Here is a 19,344-nt window from a genome sequence, read left to right as displayed (position 1 = left end):
GGTCAAAAGAAAAAATAGCAAAAATGAAACTGGATTCATCCTAGCTTAAATTTAAAAAATAGTAAGGATGAAACTGGATACATCCTGTTGTAAATTAAAAATAAGAAAAAATATTTGAAAATGGGCACGATGAAACTGGTTACATCCTGCCTGTTTTTACATTTTTGTCCATTTAAACAGTATCAAAATCTAACTGTCCATTTCACCCAGAAATTGTTGATTTTGGTCTTTTTAACCAATTTTGTGAAAATTATATTTATTAACTCAATTTCACAACAGACGTATAAAACGTTTACATTTTAATTACATCTTCGACAAAAAGTATCCCACTTTGGAGGCAAGAAATACATTTAGAAGGTACGAAGTTAATAGTCTATACTAAGATATATCAATTTAGAAGAAAAAACAAGGTAATTACTTAATTAATCAAGGATTTTTCTCCCTCCTTATATGATTAATTAGTATATAATTAGTGTACAAGAAATTCTAGTTCTGTTAAAACTTATTTTGACAAGACATGATTTTGTCAAAACAAAAAAGAAGAACAAAAAAGAATGTAAGCCTTTAAAATTCTTCTATTTGTACCTAATTTGCTTTCCCTTGATGTGTACTTATTCCAGTGAAGGAAACTCTTCCAAATCCCAAATGACCTAACTGATACAACTCTAACCATACCTTTTCAGCTTCAAACCTTGCGCAAAAGTTTTGTTGTTGACCATCATCACCATTACCATTTACAAATAACCCACTTGAAAACTCCACCAGTTTTTCATCATCTACTAGCATTACTCTTTCCCTTCTCGTGTTACTCCTTTCTCTTTCTATCACTACATCCTTATACTCTCTTCTACTAAAGCCACTACCTCCACGACTACTGGTACTACTACTATTACTACTAACCTTTGATTCATCACTTGTTCCATTAATATCATCACTTTTTCCCAACATTTTCCCTTTTTTTTTCACAAATCTGTAACATTTTCTTCCCATCATCCAAGGTACTTTCACGAAGGCTAGAATAAACATGTTTACAATGGCACATGGACAACAACAAACAGCTATGCAATCAGCTACTGCATTTGCTGTGCATGATGAACAATGGTCATCTGAGCATTCAATGACTTCAGCATTACCATCTGCATGATCATCATGAGGATGTCTTCTTCTCTTTGATGATGTTGTTGATCTAGTTTTTTCCGTGGCTTGATCTACCAACTGATTGGAACTTGGTACTTGAGATGGATTTTCTACCATTTGATCTGTGGATTTGTACTGTTAAATAATAAATTCCTGCAAGAGTCACACACAGAAAATGAACACTTAGGAAAAATTTTATAGTGCTCTTCTCATGAATCATACAAATTACCAACATGAGAAAATATGCTCTGTCAACGGAGTTTATCATCAAAACCCCATCGACCTTGATGGCTAGATTGCCGAAGTAATAAAAAAACAAATGATAAAATTGTCATGGGCAGACATACATTCCTGTTGCGACACATGTCAATAAGATTTGACCCCACCTATGACATGTGAAAATAAGTAAGGGAGTCGTGTATATATGCATATGAAATTTCATTGTTTGGGGAAATCTTGAAGAAACAGCTCCTGAGGAGTTGTATAAAAAATTATACCTCACTTGGTAATTGACAAGAAGAAGACATCAAAAGAAGTTTTAACATTACTCTTGAATTTCACTCAGAGTAATTTTAAAATGTTATGTGAGTAATCTAGTGACTACTTGTATATATGATTATTATGATGAAAATGTTATGCGAGTAATCTAGTGATGTTGTTGTGTATTTTCACTTTAAAGAGGAAATGTCATTAAATAGGGCATCTATGCTGCTGGTACAGACTACAGTGTTTAATGAGTTAGACTAGCCACCAACCTCTTTATCAGAGAACTAACATGGTTAAGGCAACAAACCCTAGACCACTTGTTCATGAAAACAGGTCCTATTTATATTGTGCCCTTAAACAAAGAGGAGTGATATAACTTTGTCCTTCATGTCCCTACCAAACTTGGCTTATCTCAGTAACAAAGAACCCTTTGTTCATCTGATCACCAGTACTACCCAATGTAGTTAATATCGGATATCGGTTTATCTCGGCCGGGACCGATACACTGGTACGAATTTATATCGGGGATATTATCGTTGAAATATCGGTATAATATCGGTTCTAGATTTAGAGACTATAATTTTATATTAAACATTTTCTCCACACATTTTCGGATAAGATATAATAGATAACATCAATTTTATCAAAAAAAAACAAAAGAGTAACTTTAGTAACTTGCTTCGAGAGCTACATGCACCTCTACTACCACCTGGAAGACTTTCTTCGCCAAAATTACCCTTAAACTTTATAGAAAACGACCAATACCGTCTCATATCGGGAAATGTAGGAAAATTTCGTATCGACCGATACGGCCGATATTTGACCGAAACGGCCGATATTCGACCGATACGGCCGATATTATCGGGCGAATATCGTATCCCCGATATCCTTCTTATCGTATCGTTCTGGGCCGGTATCCGAAATATCCCCGATATATCGGCCGATACGGCCGATACCGACTACATTGGTACTACCCACTAGTCACTGCTATTAACTATTTGAATCCTCATCTTATAATTGGTTCAGGAAAAGTCAGATATTAATGTCATCTTTCATGTGTTATGAATCTTTTTCATTCCTATACATGACCTTTAATTTGGATCAGACGGAGACTGAGAGCCTTAGGAACACAGACCTAATTACTTGATCTGTACTATCTAGCGTTTGCTTTGGTTTTGAGTTCTGAGCTAATTGTTACTATTCTAAGTTTCTAACTCATTATTAATCGATGAACCACATTGCGTATGTCCTAATTGTCCATCCGGACACTTCTACATGCCTATTGATGGTCATTGTCCGGCACCATGCCTACTGATGCCACTAAGAGCTAGTTTAAAATCTTTCGCATGTGGGATGTAGTAGACCAGTATGCCCCACCCTAATGAATATCATCTCGCTTGTGGTTACACCTTAGACAGACATGATTGGAGTTCAATTATTAGCACTTTTCTTATCTCAGATTTTGCATCGAATAATAAGGCAATATTGTTATATAAGACATATTGTGATGGTATTTCTAAATTCATCACCTTAGGTATCGATCACTTCATATTGGGCCAGTGCAAGCTAGCTAGTTAGCTGGTGCACGAACTCGATCACATGATTAGGGCCATGTCAATGTCTATTCATGATTTTTCCGATATATTTTAGTTTTGAGAGGCCACTATCAATTAGACCAATTAGTTGTTAGTTCTCTTGCTTTAAGTCTAAATTAAAATTATACCTTGTCCTGTGACTTTATGTTTATGTGCTTGTATTTATTCCCAAACCATTAACGTAACTGGTTAAGCTGATAACATGGATTCGTTCCTAAATAGTGAAATTAGCTATTTGGGCTCATAGTTTTCTTTGGATTTTAACTTTTCTTTTAAACTTGGCGGCATTTATTCATTTTTAAGAATGTTAATCAAACTCCTTTATATGTGAACTTATAAAGTTCCATGTTGTGACTACTAACTAAAATCAAACACAAATCATATTTGGAAAAAGATAAGACTTCTCAAAGTTCCTACTCAAAATGCTTCCACATAAGAATTACTGAAACAAAATTTCTATTGAGCCTTAACCCAAGTCTAGCATGTCATGAGTAGTTAGCAAACACTTTCATCAGATCTAGCTGTCGAAATTTTGTTTAAAAGTCGAAACTAGAAAATCACAAGATTAATTTGTATTGGAGAAGAAAGCCTGAAATAGTTGGATCTACGACGTAAGACTGGAACATTTTCTTTGAGTCTCAGATGAGAAGACTTTTTTTGTTCTATGAAGTCACTTTAATACTAATAATGCTATACGTATCTTGTAGTCAAATCTATCTTTTGAGACTTGTATAGAGGCAGTGTTTAACAACAAAAGAAAAGGGCTAATGTTTAAGGGGGTATTTTTATGTTAAATATGTTCTTTTAGAAGACGATGAACAACCACCACCAATTACTAGGTTGTCAATTAGGTTCAACTTCAAACATCGACGCTCTCAAATTGAGTTGCAAAGCATTTTAGAATTCTGTTTCGTCGAAGCTTTTTGTTAGCTTTGTCTACTTTCCTCCGTCATGTTATGGGATTTTAACTGGTTCGACGTCATGTTATATGCATGTACCATAAAGTGATCTAAAGAAACTCCCACGATCCTCTTTCACTCACTAAAGATTAAAAAAAATGCCAAAAGGTATTTGGACTCCGTTAGGGCAACTGCAGTGGTGCGATCAAAACCAAAGATCAAAGATCAAAAAAAAGACCAAATTTTGGGTTTAGTCCGTGTTGTGACGCAACGGTACAGGATTAAAATTTCGTCAGGCGGACTTTAAAAGTCCGCCCCTTTTTTTTTTTCATTAGGCGGACTTTAAAAGTCCGCCCCATTTATATTCCATCAGGCGGACTTTAAAAGTCCGCCCGTTTTTTGTAAAACTCCATCAGGCGGACTTTATAAGTCCGCCCATTCTTTTTCTTTTTTATTTAATTTCAATTTTCATCGGGCGTAATTTAAATCTCCGCCCGTTAACAAGCGTAAATTTATGTTACGCCCAGCATCAAACGTACTTTAAATTTACGCCCGACTATATCAGAATTTGGGATTTGGTCGCGACCATATTTGGTCTGGAATTTGATCTTTGGTCCAAATTTGATCTTTACTCCGTCCCACTGTGTTAGGATCTCATCCCATAAATTTGGTTATACTCGCCCACTGTGGATGCTCTTAGTACCACAAATAAGACCACTAGAAGCCTAGGAATGATTTTCAGTACCCACATGAAACCACCAAAAATCTCAAGTTCCAACCATCTGGCGATAAATATATCAAATGAGGCTGCCACAATATTTGCATATGAGTTACTGAATCTGAATTAGTTCAGTTTGGAGAGCACGAAGCAAAATCAAATCGGATATGCCAATTTCTGGTGTGGGTCGTATCCAGAGAATACACTGTGAACGCATTTTTCAGATTTCTTCAGAGATGCTGGTTTTCTACTCAAATGACATAAATGCCCCTAATGCTCTGTATGATTATTATTTAATATCATTGTTTGAATGTATAGTTCGTGTGAATGATCAGATACTCAGAACTAACTACTATTAGTGTTTATCATTAAATGCAGCTAAAGACATAAACTGCACAATCTAAAAACTCAACCACAGTTTGATGCAAATCTAACGGTATCTGAAGTCTGAACTACTCATTTCAACTAAAACAGAAAACAGAGCGTTTCAAATGAGAAAACAAAGAACAGGAAAAGAAAGTTTAATCAATTCGTATTTAAATACCTCAAATTAAAGTATTCTTCCAGAATCAAAGATAATGATGATGTTGAGCATGCTAGCACCTCTTCATTGCCGGTGATGATCTAAGCAAATAAACTACATGAGATTCAGAAATTTCTCATCGAAAACAGAGATTTTTCAGTTCGATTATCATCGAGATATCGAAGAATACGGCAACGATGAGGACGATGATGGTTGTGATGATGATCAAGGATTAAGAGAGGTTCTTGAGAATGAGTTGTAACAGAGAGTATAGTTCGTTTTATGTAATTTTCAATTTTGGGCGTTTAAATAAATAAATGGTTTGAGGTTGAGCTGTTGGGGAGTATTTACGACACTGAATATTATAAATGAATTTTAATAAGAAAAAAAATCAGAGAAGAGTATCTTGATTATGTACTTCAGGAGTTTGTTTAATTCATATGGTTCTAATACCCATACTTTGACACGTGAACTAGGTTATAAGTACAGATGGAGTGTTCTAGGGTTATGGCCCCTTTTTATGTATGAGATTAAGACGAAGAGGATGAGGAAGTGAAAGTTACTTAACCCTAACTTTCTGGAGTACAATCCGCACTGTTCAAAAAGAGAAAAGATACTGTAGGACTTGGTAATCTCTTGAAGAAAATGGGGAAATGTGTGCTGGTGAAATGTTTATGTTTCCCGATGGCAGCGAATATTGGGAACTGTCTCACTCTAGTCTACATTACTTCATGGTATTCGCTTTTCTTACTTTCAGTTTGGTCTTTGATTTTTGACATGTGGCCTTCATGCTTTACATCAACGTTTACTTACAGTTCTTGACAATATCACCTGATCAGAGTTGTTTTTTTAGTATTTTTTTTTCCATCAGAGTTGAATTAACTTGTAACTTGTAGCGAGTAACTTGTAAGAAATGTACCTTCCTTTTGGTTTTACCAAACACAAAATTGGTTAAAAATATCAAAATGAACAATTTATGGATAAAAAAGATATCAAGGTTTTGATACCGTTTAAATGGACAAAAATGTTAAAATAACGAGGATGTAAACAATTTCATCCTACCCATTTTTAAATAGTTTTTCTTATTTTTAATTTATATCAGGATGCATCCAGTTTCATCCTCGCTATTTTTTAAGTTTAAGCCAAGATGAATCCAGTTTCATCTTTACTATTTTATTTTTTTTATCTATTTCATTCATAATAATTTTTACTCGCCCATTAGAACCATGTTTTAAAAATATTTGGACAAATGACTCGTTTTCCGTTTACCAAAGATGTTACTCTGCAAATTGCAACTATAAAATCGAGTTTTGTACGTTAATATTAGAAGCACCGGAAAAGACTTAAATGGCATGGAGCCACGGATCGTTGGTGCCTTGGATCGAGCTACCGCTGCAATGAGTCAAGACCATGCTACAAACTTTAACATGTAACAGACATATGGCTGGAAAAAGAAAATAATCAATATGGACCTTAGCTACATGCAGCCGGCCGCGGTCCTGAACGAGCTAATGTACTTTTGTTTTTGTTTTTTTTTCCCGTAAAAATGTTATTATCATTTTTGTAGAAATAGAGATGGGATTTTATAATTGAATTTACAAGACTCAATTATAGAAGTTGTACCAGATTAAAAAGGAAGTGTGGTATTTCAAAATGATCCATACGAAATCTTAGATCGAGTTCGTGTTCATACGGGACTTAGCAATGTGTATGATGAGCTCCTACCAAAACTTAAATGGGTGTATGCCTGCGTATCACTATAAAAGACGATTGCCATCTTCGGCAGGTTCAAACGGCAAAACTTCTCGACTATTGCCGAATTTACAGCCACCGTGGATGCTGTTACAGCAGTAGTCAGCAGTCGCCTGTTTCCACAAAAACAATAGAGGTTTAGGGGGGCAGTGTAATAGCGGGAGGCTATTATGAACATTCATAGCATCCGGGATAGTTGTTAACTCACCTTTAAATTACCTCGAACCTTCCAGGTTTCTTTTTCTTTACACTTCGTACTTATAAGTTTGATTTTGGCACTCAAAGATAAATACACCAACCTAGGGGATTGTCTGTTGATACGGCAAGGAAACTTCTAATCTTTGACGAACTGTCTTTTATCTTGCATGTATTGGGAGTGATCAAGAGTCATCTTAGAGTGTTGCTTTTATGCACTTACCATTCTAATCAGCGATCTTTGCAATGTTTGAAATATCGACAGCCAGGCTCTCTATTGCGCGCTGGATCAAGTTGGTTAACACCATCAAAAGTGATGTTGAGTGTACAGGCCAATAGGCCATGCACCGATTGAATGATCCAAATATAAATGTGGGATAGCCGACTCGCATAGCAGCACAACCAGGCATGATTATTGAAAGTCGTCAAATTAAAATGGTTGCTGAAATGTCTTTTCTTTTTTTACTTTTCATCGAAAGAGAAGAAGAAAGGTGACAAAAGACAACATAATCCATCGTATTATTCAAAAGCTTCCGGCCAAATAAGAAACCCACTTATAGATTCAGCCAAATCATATATTCTTTTCTTGTCTTCTAAAATTTGGCTCCCACACCACACTTGCTAAAAGTTACGCTTTTTCGTGTATAAACGTCAAGATCATTAAGTTTCTAATCCGTATATTTAATTGAAGGTGAAAGGCGAATATGGGACAATTGTGATGTCAAGTAATGAAAGCATTTACAACCATGACAAAAAAGCATGGATTAGGTTTATTTCCTTTTTATAGGGCTCGCTGCATGTCCGATGCAATGCCCTAGGCCTCTCTCTAGCTATAACATCCCAAAAAAATCTATACCTGTAAACCGAATCACAAGTTCATACTTTATACCCTCGAAACGAAATGTTTTGTACTATAAAATGTGTACTAGGTTAGGTGTGCAGTGCTAGTCAAAATGAATGTCCCACTGACTTAGCTGTGTCATTGCTAAAATGTTTGTGGTTTATGAGATTCCAAAACATAAAATAAAAATGGGATTTTGATGATTCATTTCTTTATGTTATCTGCTTTATGGGCTACACATCTGCTATTGTCATTTCCACGTACTTGAGGAGGCCATGCATAATTGAAGTACTAGCAGTAGAAGAAAAATCATTCAAGTGATCATGAGACATTTGCACGTGATATGATTTAAGTTTTGACAACCATAAGCAAAGTAGACTCTAATAACACATAATTCAAAAAATGGTTAGCGGCGTTATGACCAATAACGTGAATGAACCTAAGATTGTAATTGGTTACTATAACATAGTCCTAAATAAGAAAACAACTCACATCTAAATTTCTAATCAGACGGAAGCCGATATGTTTCTAGATATGGGAAACAACATAGATCTACATGATTTAGGATCCACAGAAATTCTACTCACCTCAAATAATAGAAGATTTGATAATGATTTTGCAGAACAGAGGCTTGATAAGGCATAAATAGTGAATGGCTAAACACATTTCCCTCATGTATTTCACATCTTCCACCTTTATGTTCTGACCATGTTCGCGTCGGCCTAAGCAATCATACCAAATAGAAATAGAAGGATGTTGCCAAACCTCCAAGCATTTTGGACCTTGGATGGACCATCCTCAATGCAAATTATACAAGCTTCATGGAACAACTATCCGGGTTCGTTAGCTTTCTGCCCGGTGTAGGAAGTTAGTACCCGTAAATGAAAATAACAACACACTTTATAAAACTTCTCAACTAGAAGTGATTTTCATAACCTCTAATTCACCAACTGCCATTAAAACCATCGTTGCCTTTATAAAGGCTTACAACTTAACTCGACAGAACCGAATCTAACCAAATAAAGGAAATAATACTTAGAATATCTAAACTAATAAAAAGAATATAAGTTCCTGCCAAAAGTCGGGACATACTCCTTATTTTCTAGCTAAAAATAACTCGAAACATACCAACTTGGACTGAACTATCAATATTAGTTGCGAGCGCGTGCTCGGCGTTCCCTTTCTTCATGCCAACATAAGCTATCTCGTGTACTATATCATTCTCCCCTGGAAGGAGTCGCTCTCAAATTAGGCGGGTCGTCGTCAGATGAATCACCAATGTAAGGAATAAGGTGATTGACAGTGAAGACGTCCGCAGAATGAATATGACTTAGAAGATTTAAATGATAAGCATTGGGACTGAGTTTTTCAATGACTTCCAATGGGCCAACCATGCGAAAATTTTCATTAGTAAGTACTACCGAAACAAAATCACCGACAACAAATTTGAGTTGGCGATGGTGACGAACTGATTTGACTTGTACATGTGGAAAGCGTTATTTAATTTATGGGCAGCAGCATTGGAACCTTGGGGATTTTCCGCAGTTGTCATATACTCGGTGAGAGAAGTAACCAAGTTTTGGGCAGTAATATTGCGAACTTCTTGGGCTTCCGAATCAAACTTCTGTCAGTAGTATGCATTGGTTGCAAGCCACGAACAACTGGGAACAAACTTTGATCCATATGCTTATTATGTGAACCAATATTCAAAATCTTTGTCTCATAATTACATCTCAACAGCATATTGGAATCAACAGTAGAGGAAGTTGCCGAAACGGCTCTTTTGTTGGGACCAGTGTAATGCGTGTGGAATCAAATGTAAATGAATAAGAATTCTTCTTACCACCATGCTCCACTTCTCTATCATACTTCCATGGTCTTCCCAGCAGTAGATGAGAAGCATCCATTATGACAACATCACACCAAACACTATCTTGGTTAGGGCTGGCAATGGATAAATATCCGCCGGATATTGGCCATACCGATAAGGTTAAGGTTAAGGGTTATCGGATATCCGATAACATCCGACGGATATCAAAAATCCAATTCGATAAGGTTAAGGTTAACCTATCGGATATCGGATTTTTATCCGTTAATATCCGGTTTTGTTGGACAGAAGCAAAATCTGAAATTTAACAGAATTTTCAAGTGTTTAGCTTAACTGAAAGACAGAAAAACCCACACAAACACTACTCCAGTGTCTCAGTCACATCACACATGAAGAAAAAAACTACAAACACCCAACCAAACAGTCTGCAAACTAAAGTACACAACAGCGAAAGAGAAAAAAACCATGTCTTCTTGTACATAGACTTAACAATAATGTCAAACAACTTGCTAGTGATGATTTTCCTTGGATGCCTGGTTATATGTTGCATCATTGCATCAACTTCAGTCGATGACTTCCATATCTGCATTCACAAACGAAACAAAAGAGAAGAAAACATGGTTTATACTAGCAACAGGGTTTAAACGAAACAAAACGAAACAAACGAAACAATATGATAAAAGCGCATTTGCAGGTGGAGTTATACTAGCAACAGGGTTTATACATGTTTGTCCATACTCATGCTACTCAGTACTCATGGTCATGCTCATGGTTATACTTTCCTTGGTTGTTGCAGAAAATGAAAGATTCAATTGTTGTTCGATCAGCTAATGGTACATGATGCATCACAGAAAAGCAAAGGAAAAGAACTAAGCAAAGGAAAAGAAGATTTATCTGCATCAAAGGAGCCTGGAAGCCAATCACTTAAGCATAGAAGTGCTTGGACTAATTCTGGACTTAATGAAGCTCTGTGTGTTGTTAGAACCCTTCCACCATCGCTGAGCATGGACTCTGATGCTACACTGGTCACCGGAACAGCCAACACATCCCTTGCTATCTTTGATAGAATTGGGTACTTAGCGGCACTTAGCTTCCACCAACTCAATATATCAAAATTGTATTCATCTTGGGGTGACACAGTTGGAAGAATTGGTTCTTCTAAGTACGTCTCTAACTCAGATTTTTGAACATCATATTCATCATTTTCCAACAGAAAAGTAGCATAATCTGGGTTAGTTGTACCTGGGCCTCTTACATCCATGCGAGAGACAGAGTTGCTAAAGAAAGCAGGAGCTGAAGTGTTGTTTTGAGATTCATATGCCTTGAAAATTTTGGTCAAGTCTATTCTGAACTTCTCATACTCAACTGATGCACGTTCATTATCCCCAAAAATTATCTTATATGTGAACCTAACCCATTTTGCCTTATATCTTGGATCTAAAACCACTCCAATGCTCATAATCAAGTTACTTTCACTCCAGTATGCATTAAACTTTTCTCTCATTTTCAACCCCATTTCTCTGACATACTCAAAAGTACTATCTTCCCAACTTGTGATGCTTTGGTTAATTTTGTATACCCCATTGTAATAAAGATTCGCAGTTGGATACTTAATCCCTGCAAACTCAGTTGAAATATTATTAAAAGCCTCTAAACAATTACAAATTTCTATTCCTTGGTCCCACTGCTCACTTGATGGCAGAATATCGAAGTCAGAATCGAACTCACTAAGTCTATGAAAACCTTCTCGCAGTTTAATTGCATTCTTAAGCATCGTAAAAGTGGAGTTCCACCTTGTGTCCACATCTAAACTAACTTCTCCAGACAATCTACATTGTGTCAATGATGTTTCAAACTTCTCTTTCCTAGCTTGTGAAGACTTTACATACTTAACACAATCTCTAATACCCTCTATAAACACAGCAGCTACTTTCATGCCATACAATACAATCAAATGCAGTATATGGTTACTGCACCTCATGTGAAACAATTTTCCATGAAGCAACAAACAATTCTTACCATCTAGCCAGTTAATAAGATTTCTCATCATAACACCATTAGATGGAGCATTATCAGCAGTCAAAGCAAAAAACTTCCTATCAATGTTCCATTCCAATGTGCAAGTTTTGATAAAATCTGAGAGAACATCTCCTGTATGCGGGGATGGCACTACAATGTAAGCTAAGGTTTTGGCAATCAAATTCCACTCATCAATAAAATGGCATGTGACACAAAAATAACCATCTTTAGTGTGTTTGGCAGTCCACATATCAGTTGTGAGACTACATTTGGAAGTCAAATTCTCTAACTGTAATTGCAATTCACCTTTCATTTCAGCGTAACACCTCAACACATCAGCTTTACTTGTATTCCTACATGGCATTCTCGCAGCAGGGTTCAAAGACTTAACAAAATCTCTAAAATATAAATGCTCAACCATGTTAAGTGGGTAATCATGTTTAGCAATCATTTTAGCAAGGCAGTTCCTAGTAACTATTGGATCATACTTGTAATTAAGTAATTTAACTTGGTTAGTACCTGCTTTTTTAACTGCAGTGGTAATCTTCATCTGGCCTGGCTTGTTTTGAGGCTTCTGGGGATAGATTCTTAGATGTTGAGCCAAGCGGGTAGATCCTTGTTCACTACAAGCAGGTACCAACTTTTTGCAATGATGACATTCACCCATAAGGACAGCCACTTCCTTACCCGGGTTATCTTTATCAGGCTCTACAATGATTTTCCTAGTGAATTCATCCCATGAAGGTGACCTTGTTGTGCGCAATTTCTTCAATAAAGCAATAACAAGTGGATGATTTTCATCTGTTACTTCTGCTAATGATCTCTTATTACTCGAAGAAGGTGTTGTTGAAGCAATTGTTGAAGCAACACTTTGATCTTCTTGTTCTGGATGTTGGGAAATTGGTTGACTGCAGCTTGGAGTTCCAACTCTATTGGATGTTTTTTCACTTTGAGACATTCTGAGAACAACGACAACCCAGAAATAAACACACAGTTCATGAGTTCATTAATGTACATATGACATAAAAAAGGATTAAACAAAACAATTAATTAGAAAGAAAAACAAATAGTGATGCAGACAAACAAATAGTAATGCAGACAAACAAATAGTGATGGAAATGAACTATCAAAGTCATTTAGAAAATAAAACTATTTACACACTTGGATCTTACAGACCCCAAATAGATTCAAAAGGAAACTCAAAAACACAGACCCAAAACAAAAAGGTAAGAGATTACAAACCCTAAAGAACTTACAAAATTTCGATATAAAAGAAAGAGTCCCCCAATTAGCCGTTATTGCATTCAAAGAAAACCACAAAGAACTTGCAAGATTCCTTTCTTCTGCTCCAACAGCAAGTTAGAGTCTTAATACGTTGAATACGTTCTCACGACAAAGTTATCCTAAGTTGAAGCATGAAAACATTTGTCCTGTTACATGTATAATGAAGCACAACATGATTCCTCAACTGGATGCTGAGTTTCAGTTATGCTAATCATACCCTTAACATAGCCTCATACTATTTCAAACATAATGCAAAATCATGAACGATATTTACTTGAGTAGTAAAATAATGAACGAAATTTAGCAACCCAAATCTGATGGATGAATGTCGACATGTTTACTAAACTGGGTGTTCAAAAACTAATAAATGAAACAGAGGTAAAGCATTCCAAGGAGATGTCATACTAATGATTTATGGTGATGCAGACAAAAAAAATAGTGATGCAGACAAACAAATAGTGATGCAGACAAACAAATAGCGATGCAGACAATATATAGCAGCTTAAGGGTATCAGTTGGTTGATATAAAATTTATAATCAATCAAACAACTCAAAACCCTAAATTCAAATCAAATCGAAAACCCTAATTTCATCTGAATTCAGTAATGAAAAAGCTAAAAGAAGAACATGAATACATGATTGATTCTAGCAATTAAAAACAGATATATTCAAACATCAAACATGCAAATACGCAATCGATTTGGGGAAAAAAAAACTAACTTCGAAACAATCAATTAGATTCATGAATAATGACTTACTTCTTGAGTGAGAGTCTCTGATCATCAATATTATCGACCAAATCACGATCAAATCGATCACTCAGTCCCTCTCTCTCGATCAAATCACGATTCACGAATATCTTTCTGAGTTTTCTGTGTTAGAGAATGAGAAAAAATGAGTAACACTTTGATTAGGTTATTCTCCCGACAGTCGACAGATAATACCTAGGGGTAGGAAATTACAAGTACACCCCTAGGCTATCGGATGTCGGATATTAACCTAACGGAAGGACCCCAATCCGATTCCGATAAGAGGTATTATCCGATAGCTTATCGGATTCCGATATCCGATATCCGATATGTCGGATTAAATCCTATAGGATGTCGGATTTTCGGAAACGGATCTCGGATTTTGGCTATCCATTGCCATCCCTAATCTTGGTACAAAGAGCCAATGCAAAATTTCACAAGACAACGTTTAGATACCGTTACCTCTGAACCTTTACTAAGCCAATGTAGAGAGTACGGATGAGGGTACTTTTGAGTATGTAGCTTAAACTTACGGACGGCTTTATCTGACACCACATTCTCACAACTACCCGAATCAATTATCATACGACAAATCTTGCCACCAATGGTACAAGTTGTCTGAAAAAAATTCTTTCGCAGCCATGGCTCATCATTTTTGGAGTAAAAAATGAACGTCAGAGAACCATTAAACACTCACCTTGATCTCCAGGCAAAAATACTTCTTGTGGTACATCCATTTTCTCTTTAGTGTCAGCGATAGATTCATCCTTTGCATCATTGTCCACTAGTAAGGGCTTGCCAGGCCTGCCAGCTTTGCGACAATCCTTCGCAAAATGACCAGACTCTCCACAACGATAACATGAGTTAGCAGAAGACTTTGACGATGAACTAACATCCTGTATTGCGGAAGCATGCTGTGACGGGGTCACAGGAGGGTGACTAACAGCCGAAGTAACATTCTGATGGGTCCATTGTTTTTCCAAGCGCAAAGCATGCTGATGGACTTCATAAACAGAGAAATAATCAAACAAGTTCAGAGTATCTTGAAAAATTTGACGCAAACCTCCTATATAACGATAGACAAGTTATTCTTCAGGCTCCATAATACCCGATCTAGTAACCAAGTCATAAAATTCCTTCGTATATTCGTCAATGGAACGAGAATCTTGGCGAAGATTTTGAAGACGAATATATATCTCCCGAGTGTAACTAAAAGATAAAATGTTGCACGCATACACTTTTCAATTCTAAGCCAAAATGATATTGCTGGTTTACCTTGTTGTATACGAGTTGCTTTCAATTGCCGCCACCAAAAAACAGCCCTTCCTCGAAAGCGGGTAGTAACAAGAGGAACCACACGAGCAGCCGGTACCATCTTAAACTCAATCACTCTCCACGGTAGAAAACCAGTCGATACAATCTTCCGTCATCAATCCACTACCATGAAACTCAGGAATCTCCACACGAAATGCAGATTTCCACCTTCTAAAGTCACGTTCATGATACAGGTTCTCCCTTTCACGATCAGCAAATGTGTTTTCAGCATCATCATCATCGGTTCGCTCGATGTCTGATTCATCAATAGGAAGCCAACGACGCTCATGTCGTTGCAGCAAAGTAGCTACTTGACCGGCGAGCAGCTCAACCGCGAGTGAGAGTTCATCGTACCTAGTTTTCTCCATCACCTCATCAACCAAAGCTACGCGAGGACCACCCTGACCTCTACCACAAACCATGTTTAAAGGATTGATACCCAGATTTTGAATACCAAATGGTGTAGGAAGTTAGTACCGGTAAACGAAAACAATAACACACTTTATAAAACTTCTCAACTGGAAGTGATTTTCATAATCTAATTCACCAACTGCCATTAAAACCATCGTTGCCTTTATAATGGCTTACAACTTAACTCGACAGAACCATAGGAAATAAAAAAAAATCTAACCAAATAAAGGAAATAATACTTAGAATATCAAAACTAATAAAAAGAATATAAGTTCCTGCCAAAAGCCGGGACATACTCCTTATTCTCTAGCTAAAAATAACTCGAAACATACCAATATTAGTTGCGAGCGCGTGCTCGGCGTTCCCTTTCTTCATGCCAACATAAGGATATCTCGTGCACTACATCACTTCCTAACCAAGAGACTAACACATGTTAATTTCATCTTAAGTAAATTGAATAGAGAGGTGTGTGGTACCATCCATACCAAACATCAACAACAATAAAATGAAACTGGATAGAGCCCATAGGAATTTGCCATCTAAATTAAAATCTAAGGAACTAAAACAATTCAATAGATAATTAACTGAATGTCACAATATAAAGAAGAACTTTGGAAGATGAAAAGCAAAGAGCAACACATTGATCCAGGAGACATAAATATTCGATACTTTAATGATACTGCTAAACACACATATAAAAGAAATGGAATAAGATCCATAAAATATGCAATGAGAGATTGATCAATACAAAAACTGAAATATCAAACTTCATAATTGTTAGAGCATTGCTTGGTTGAACTCGCAGAGCGTTGGTATGTCAAGATTGGTTGTCATATTTTAGTTTCAAATCTTAAGGTTGCTTTATTAGATTGCTTGAATGAACTTTGTGGAGGTCTATAAATGTTGATACATACAAGTATTACTCCGAAGACCTGGAGAATCCGAAGACGTATCGACATCAACAAACACATCATCCTTCTACTTGAGGTTGGTAATACAAGACTTGACTTGTTTCCAATTCTACTTATGTTACTTTCAAGCCGTTTAGATTGAAAACATAACATGCAAAATTATATATATGGAACTCTAGTATTACAGATTTGATCACCCTTTTGTGATCAAAGTGTCAAGGAAGAATATACAAGTTGTATCACAACTTAGGTATATATTGAATTACGAAGTATAGTGCTTATCTTTGAACTTTGTAATTGTGACATTTGTTACTTGATTATGTATTGAACTTAGGATTGATTCTATACGTAGAAAACTATGTTTAATTACATGAGTTTAAGGAAGTAGACTTGCGAAACTTGTTTCGTAGTTGAAAAAATTAATAGGATTGGTGGTCTGATTCCTATTGGGGATCTATAGCATGATTGATTTCTATTGGGGGTCTATTGCAGGATTGATCCGTACCTATTTGGGGATATATAGCAGGACTGATCCCTATTGGGGATTTCTAGAAAGACCGATCCCTATAGCAAAATCCAATTTTTGGTTTCACATATTCTCTAGGGTTTGTGTGATTTTCGAAATTTGGGTTTTCTAAATAGGAAATTTCAAGATGTCGACATAGTGAGTAATTTGAACATGTGTAAAATCTTATCTCTTATTGCTCAAAGACATTCCTTGATACTCAAGGAAAAATCCTAAAATGAAATGTTTGAGAATCTTCTATTTATATTTTCGACTATATATGTTTTATTTTTCCCGCAAGTAAAACATATCTCCGGAAGATGTATTAGTAAACTGTACTTATATACCAATCAATATTGAGTTTTCATCCATGAGGGATTTCGGTATCAGTTGGATGTTGGAATTAGGAAAAACCGAATTTGGTGCTAATTGCATATCTTGAGAATACTTTCAGTTATGAAAATTCCTTGATGTGCAAACTTCCTTGGTTTATAATTGTGAAGTTTGTTCTTATTACAAAATGATCCTGAGGCAGCCACTTCATTTTTTAGTCACTGTTGTAGTCAACTAATGATATTACTCGTAATGTGATATTGGAGAGCAGAGTAAACCAATTAGGCGAAATCTCTTACGTTCGCTAGTTTACAGACTTTTATGGTTCATTCTTCACATACCTGATACATAAGTTCTCCAAATATCTTCACCGATCTTCATTCTTCAAGGGTGATATCTTTGATACTCAACTACAAATTCTAACCTAGTCCGAGACTTGACTTTGTAGACTAGAAATCAAGATATAATTTTGATCATCTAACATTGACTACAATCTTGAGATAGCAAAACTTGTAGGTTCAACCGAGCAATGCTCTAACAATCTCCCCCTTTGTCAATTTTAGTGACAAAACTATTCATTACATATGGATACAAAAGTGAATAAACTTTTCAGCTTAATTCATTATGCTTGATTTCCTTGGTTCTTCAACACACATTTTGAATCTTTCGTATACTTCAAGTTTTTCTAATATTTTGCATGTGTTCGTTCATCACTTTGTTGTTGAAGATCCGTAGCGATAACAACTTCTGAGAAAAATTAAGCTTGCCTTTCTTTTTCAGTTTTCTCATATAAAAGAGCTTTAGTAGAATGAGATAATCACCCTAATCATTGGTTATTATATAGAAACATGGTATTGTTACATTTCTCAAAATTCAATTGCACCACAATTTTGAAGCAATAATACGGTGGTATGTTCTCCCCCTTAGTCAATACATACTACTTTTGAAAAATAGGTAAAACCTATAGATAATAATTCACTCCCCCTTACATGATGCTCCATAAAACCATATGTAATGTAGTATGATACTACTTAATAATTCTCCCCCTTTTTTTCAACAAAATTGGCAAAGGTGAAAAATCTGGATAATCATGAATTAATCAAAAGAGTTTCAAGACTAGAGAACACATATCAACCTTTAGTTTAAATGCTTTCAACCAAGAAATCTCGATTTGCATCAAGGAGACAAAAGGCGCAAGCATCTCCTATAATTCCACATCCGCTCTCCCCACAAAGATATTACCGTTAAGCACAAATTCAAAAAAAAACTCTTCCCTCATTAAATTTCATTCTCGGAAGAACAACATGAGCGACCTTACTCTAGTAACAGGAGAAGGATTTTCTTGGACTTTAATTTATTCGCTAGTTACGAACAAAATAAATTTGCATCAAATATTTTTCTCTCTTCTCGCCAGTTACGAAAAAAGAAGTTAAAAATTCAGATCTTAATGTTAGAGGCACTAAGATACAAGATTTTCGTGAGAAAAATCATCAACGCAAATTATTCTCTATGCCAGTTACGAACACAAGAACAATTAGTGCGATATGACTCAACTTTAGAATTATAACTTCTCTAGCCATGTACGAACGTAGAGATTAAAGTTCACCACTTATTCCCTTGTGGCGGAAGTAAGTTGATCCCTAGAGAACATCTTACGGAATCCTGTAGCAGTTTATTCACGAAAGTGTAATCGCGGAGAGATCAAAAACTGCAGTTATCAAAATAGTTTACTTCTCTTTTGCAAGAGCGAAAGAGCTTAACCTATGAGAAAATATGAGATATATGTTCTAATCACCAAAGAATGATATCAAAGAACAAATATCACAAAATAAGTAATAAAGATA

At 35.9% G+C, this 19,344-nt stretch overlaps 1 protein-coding gene across 1 annotated transcript; it reads right to left on the bottom strand.

Moving 5' to 3' along the window:
- Positions 1-343: 343 nt before the first annotated feature.
- LOC113276455 lies at positions 344-5,784 on the bottom strand. The gene is made up of 2 exons (XM_026526056.1): positions 5,380-5,784; positions 344-1,290 (listed from the first exon to the last, which is right to left on the bottom strand). Exon 2 carries the CDS (start codon positions 1,252-1,254, stop codon positions 586-588), a length of 669 nt encoding a protein of 222 aa, XP_026381841.1. The 5' UTR covers positions 1,255-1,290; positions 5,380-5,784; the 3' UTR covers positions 344-585.
- Between the last annotated feature and the right edge of the window lie 13,560 nt (positions 5,785-19,344).

Source organism: Papaver somniferum, chromosome 4 (assembly GCF_003573695.1).
Source record: "Papaver somniferum cultivar HN1 chromosome 4, ASM357369v1, whole genome shotgun sequence".
In the NCBI taxonomy this organism is placed as follows: domain Eukaryota; kingdom Viridiplantae; phylum Streptophyta; class Magnoliopsida; order Ranunculales; family Papaveraceae; genus Papaver; species Papaver somniferum.
Note: the sequence above shows the minus strand (reverse complement) of the source record. Positions and strands in the feature narration are given on the sequence as shown.